At 39.9% G+C, this 5,000-nt stretch overlaps 1 protein-coding gene and 1 pseudogene across 1 annotated transcript; both read right to left on the bottom strand.

Annotated features, from left to right (window-relative positions):
• The window catches only part of LOC138009633 (uncharacterized), a 7,435-nt pseudogene extending 2,744 nt beyond the window's left edge, over positions 1-4,691 (bottom strand).
• On the bottom strand, positions 2,300-3,700 carry LOC138011062 (piggyBac transposable element-derived protein 4-like). The gene is made up of 2 exons (XM_068858066.1): positions 2,914-3,700; positions 2,300-2,631 (listed from the first exon to the last, which is right to left on the bottom strand). Exons 1-2 carry the CDS (start codon positions 3,698-3,700, stop codon positions 2,300-2,302), a joined length of 1,119 nt encoding a protein of 372 aa, XP_068714167.1.
• Positions 4,692-5,000: the final 309 nt, after the last annotated feature.

The following is a 5,000-nucleotide window of genomic DNA, read 5'->3' as shown; positions in this document are numbered from 1 at the left end:
CGGATGGAGTAAGCGCTGGAGAACCAGAATTCTTAGTTGAAGTTTAGACCCGCTCCCTGCCAAATAAAAGTCAGCTAGCAAAGTTAAATCAAGAACAGACTGAAGCAAAACTAAAAGCTGCTCAAACTCAACTAACACAAGTTAGTATAGTGAAATTCATTACTTTTCTGTTTTTAATTCTATGGACACCCATCTTCACGAAAGTGCCAATGCAAGGTCCAAAAACTAAACAGTCAAGTGGTAACCTGAATGATTACCACATTCAATGAAGTTAACATTTTAATATGCACTTTCTCTTTATTTCAGATTACAGGGAGTCACCTAGTCCAGAGCCACTTGCAAATGGAATGCACGGAAACATCATTAAATTACTTGATATCCTATGTTCCAGAAAAAAAAGCCGCAGCTTACTTTCCTGTTTCCATCAATCATGTTTTGACTGAAATCAGGCTTGAGTTGTTAGTACATATTTATGAAAAGAAGCCCTTGTCAGTCTCCTAGACATATTTTGAAAATCAAAGCCTTGTGCAACTGGGAACGAAGCTTGAAGGCACAGTGCCTAATTTTGAAAATACACGACATTTTTGATCCTGGGTCAACTCTCAAGCAAAGGTAATTAGGCCTGTAAGTTTCTAAAACACAACTAGTATGCTTCTCCTATGATGACTGATCCCTAGCAGACCTTGGACAGGAAAAGTGTAAATTTCAGGTCCAAGCTAGACTGGTGCATAGCTGTACACATTGTTTCAAATACAATATCTGTACAGCAATTTCAGGAAATTTTTGCACCCCCTGCATGGTTTGGATTGATTACAAAAATTCTGAAGTGTAGGGGGTTTTTTACGTCAAGGATTTTCTGATTTTGGAGAAGATTAAATAAAACACGTTTTCCATATGAAGGGTAAAGGTAGATATTCTTTAGAATTGCCCAATAGGAACAAAAACACAGTGTACATTTTAGCTCTCTATACTAAATAAGAAGCTGGACAGGTTGTATCAAGTTCGTCACTGTTTACAGACAATGAAAATTTGTCTAATGGACCTATTCTAGAGGCCGACAGTGTGTATTTATTTCACTTGCAGCTTTGCTTTTCAATCGATCAAATTCGGTCGATTTATGGTCACAAACAAATATCGATGACATCTTATGTCATGGAGATCGCATGTATTCACATGCACTAACCAATAAAATGGTACCCGATGCCAATAGTCTTTCAATCGAGGAGTTGCCGGAGGTGGCAACCTTGCAGAACAATGTTGAGTACCGTTTAAACTACAACAAATTTTATCAAGGGCGCATTGATCGCTTATTTTGTGGCGATGGGCCATTTTGCTCGCTGAAGGGTGTCGCTGTCACTAATTGTTCTAACGATCATTCATGAACCCGTTATTGCTGTTATACATGTAGTAACTGTTGTAACACCACAGTGACTGTTGTTACACCAAGTATTTAGTTTATTTCCATGTTGCGCTAGATAGACAAAATAAAGTATCACTAATCGCTCGAAGAATCAGTTTAAAAGCCCTAATTATGCGTTAGACAGTGTTATTCGTTGCACCTTTCGTTTTCGTTAACCAATATATTTCTTTTCCACTTTTAGCAATTACTACAAGCATAATTCCAACAAAAGCCTTAGCCACACTAATAGTTACTTGTTAATGTTATATTCAAAGAACATACATGTAACCATGTCATTTTGCAAATAACATAAGTCATATTTTTGTTGAAATTCTCATTGTCGTATTTGCATTCAAAAACACCTTTAACGGCAGCACTCACTTCTCAATGAGAACTTCTAGTCTTAAAGGACCACGGGGGTCTTATTTTTTTCGGTAAAATTTGAGTGGTCATGATAAAACCCACTGTACACAATACTGTTTTCAAGTTAACCATAATAAACCATATATATCTCAGATCTGTATAAAATGGGCTAAAATTTGTTGTGACGTCACGATTTACATAATTACCATAATTATGCACATTTTTCAGTACATTTGCTTAAAAATTGTAATTAGTAACAAAAATACATAATTTAGACGTCCTATGAATACATCAAACTATAATTTTAGAATGAAAACCTTGCTCATTTGCACTGGATAAAAGTCCACTCAGGTAAGTATAGTTGAATAACTTTAATACCAAGATGATGATTTTTTTAGTTTGTATAGTTACTGTTATGGAAAAAACAATTCAGGTTAAAAATTCTACTTTTAACATGGCCTTAATGTTATTAATGTTCAGTTTGCTCGAGGCCTCCCCCCTCCTTCCTTTAGACGTCTGGGTCCTTCCCGCTCTTCATCAAAGTAATGGTAATCCCTCAGGGTGTGGTACTTTTGAAAACATGGCTCTTGACACATGCGCACTCCACATACTGCACAGCTGAATGTGGTATCCACACGTTGCAGGTGAACTTTGCATGTAAATATTTTTTTTGTGGCTCACAAGATGGTGAAAGTGACCCTGGTTGAATCGAATCTGTGGGATTGGATTTTGAGGTGATCTTGTGTCTCTCTGGAGGCTTTGCTGTTGGGTGAGCTCATCAATCAATGATCTTCTGAACTGCAGGCCATTTCTGGTGGTGTGAAGTAATGATTTGCTCTCCAATATGTGTGCATTTGAAATGCACACTTCTACAACATAGAAGAACAACTTATAGTACCCTCATGAGTGTAGCATATGTTGACACTCTCTGATCAGCAACGTCAACACCTCCCATGAAAGTGTTATAGAGGTTGATCACACAAGGATGGGCAACGTTTTCCTCTTGCCAATGGCCATTGACTTTCACAGACCTCTCCTCTTCATCAGAATCTGCCTCACCTCTGTAGGAAGAGTGGCTAACATGCTCACAATTTTTCTCTCACGTCATGTCACGCAAGTCAATGTTTCCTTCTGTCGGTACAAGGACTCACCCCTTTTCAGTTGCTTCCCCTGTCTGGACTTTAGATTGCAGATCTCTCTTGGAAGGTCTACCCTGTTAGACCTTACAGTCCCACAAGCAAGGGTGGACCTCTCTTCTAACTCCTCAAACAAACCAACAGAAGTATAATAATTGTCCATGAAAAGATAATATCCTTTTCCCAGAAAAGGTTCCATCAAAGACGTGACAGCTTTTTTCCCCAGATCTTTCTGAACAACTCCAGCCTCCTTCCCAGTGTATACTTTGCTACCCAGGACATAACCACTGGTTGATTCAGCAAGAGTAAAAGCCTTTATTCCAAACCTGCCAGGTTTGCTTGGGATGAACTCATCAACAGCAAGTTCCCTCTCAGGGTGGTAAACTGCTTTAAATCTGGGTACCACAAGATCAAGAACAGGTTGAATTTTGTATAATTTGTTGCAGTCTGGTGAGTCAGGTCTGGGGGCATGGTTGTTATCAGCAAAATGAAGGTAACGTAAAATCTGAACAAACCTTGTTCTTGACATAGTAGCAGGAAAGAATGGGGTGGACAGTATTGGGTCAGTGCTCCAGTAGGATTTAATATTTGGCTTATTAAGTATACCCATGCACAAATAAAGAGCTAGCCAAGCTTTCATTTCTTCTATAGACACTGGATACCAAACTGAATTTTCTTCAGGCCCTCTCTTCTGAAAAGCATACAAATTAGTTTGAGTGGCTAACAGCTGCCATACCTGATCTGTAAAGAAGAGCTCAAAAAAATCTTTGCTGGACATCAATGATGCAGGATCCACAGCCATTCCAACTCTTCGGTCCAAATCGATTCATCTGTCTCCAATTCTTCATTATCTTCGCTTTCCCCTTCTTTGCCTGCTTTGCTATCACCTGAGTCTGACAAAAAATCGGAGCCCACTTCTTCATCCGACTCTGGATGCTCAAGGAAATTATTCCCCAAATGAACACAAGATAGAGGAAGGTCATCCTCATCAACAGCGCAAATCATTTAAGTTCTCGCATTCCCCTTGCTGTAGTGAGCAGAGGAAACGAAATCCCATTTGAAGTCAATTCCTTTGTTTTTCAGAATTTTGTTATACTCACGCCGTTTCTTAGGGCAGCCTGCAATTTCCTTTAGTCTGTAATACTTCAAGTCCTTGTAATAGTGCGCCAGGAATTGGTGCAGAGCATAGCAGCACAATGCTAGTGCTCTTGCTTGACTTATGGAGGCTCTTGGCTTCCTGACTCGGTTAACTTTGATGCTTGGGAAGTACTCTAAGTTCAGTCTTTTGCCACACGACCATTGTTTTTATCAGATGACCTGCTTCTTAAAATTTACATCCTCTTTCTGCTCTCCTAGCACTATTAAGTAAGCATCCTGTGCCGTCTTTGGTACAGAAACCACTTTAGTTAAAGTGTAGTACATTCGGAGTTTTTCACGAGTTTTTGCAGTATTTACTACCACAAGACCAGTGCCAACCTGCAGGAGCAGTCTTGCCATCTTCTGCTCCCATCTAGAAATTTTGATTTGAGGGAAGAAAATCTGGTAGTGCCAGGTCCCTGCGCGGTATGAAATCACTCCATAGCAGGATCTTGCAGTCCATCTACATGTGGAAATTCTTTCTTCAGCAATATTTGGCCTGCGTATATTTCAGAGTCATGTAAGATGAGGTTGACGTCAGGGTCACAAGGGCTACTGTTATCTATAGTAAGCCATGTGACTGAATCTTCAGAATCATCATTAGTAATAAGGATGGGAGGTTTTCCATGGCTGCTTGAACTGATCTTAAGTATCATGAGCAATGGGATCCCCAGATATCTTGTCGGGTATCTTGCTCACTTTAACAGAGGAACAAGATGCTGCTTGTTTAGAGGTTCGACCTTGTGTAGTAGGAGCAGCAGTTGGCTGTACTGTGGGTACATTAGTGGCAGCTGTTGATACAGCAGTAGGAGAAGGGGCTGGAACTTGTACAGTAGTTATGTGTTCTGTAGTAAGAGCAGCAGGTATTTCAGTAGTGGCCATAGGTACTGCAGTAGCGGATGCTGGTGCCTGTTTGGTTGATACTGTGGATACTGGGACTTGAAAAGCATTTGGTTGTTGTGTTG

Source organism: Montipora foliosa, chromosome 7, assembly GCF_036669935.1.
Source record: "Montipora foliosa isolate CH-2021 chromosome 7, ASM3666993v2, whole genome shotgun sequence".
Classification (NCBI taxonomy): domain Eukaryota; kingdom Metazoa; phylum Cnidaria; class Anthozoa; order Scleractinia; family Acroporidae; genus Montipora; species Montipora foliosa.
This window is presented reverse-complemented; position numbering and strand designations above follow the sequence as displayed.

Coding starts and splice junctions, on each gene's coding strand:
- LOC138011062 (XM_068858066.1), bottom strand. CDS start 3,700: ATGGCTGTGGATCCTGCATCATTGATGTCCAGCAAAGATTTTTTTGAG. Junction 2,632..2,913: donor GGGGAAGCAACTGAAAAGGG/GTGAGTCCTTGT, acceptor TCTATGTTGTAG/AAGTGTGCATTTCAAATGCA.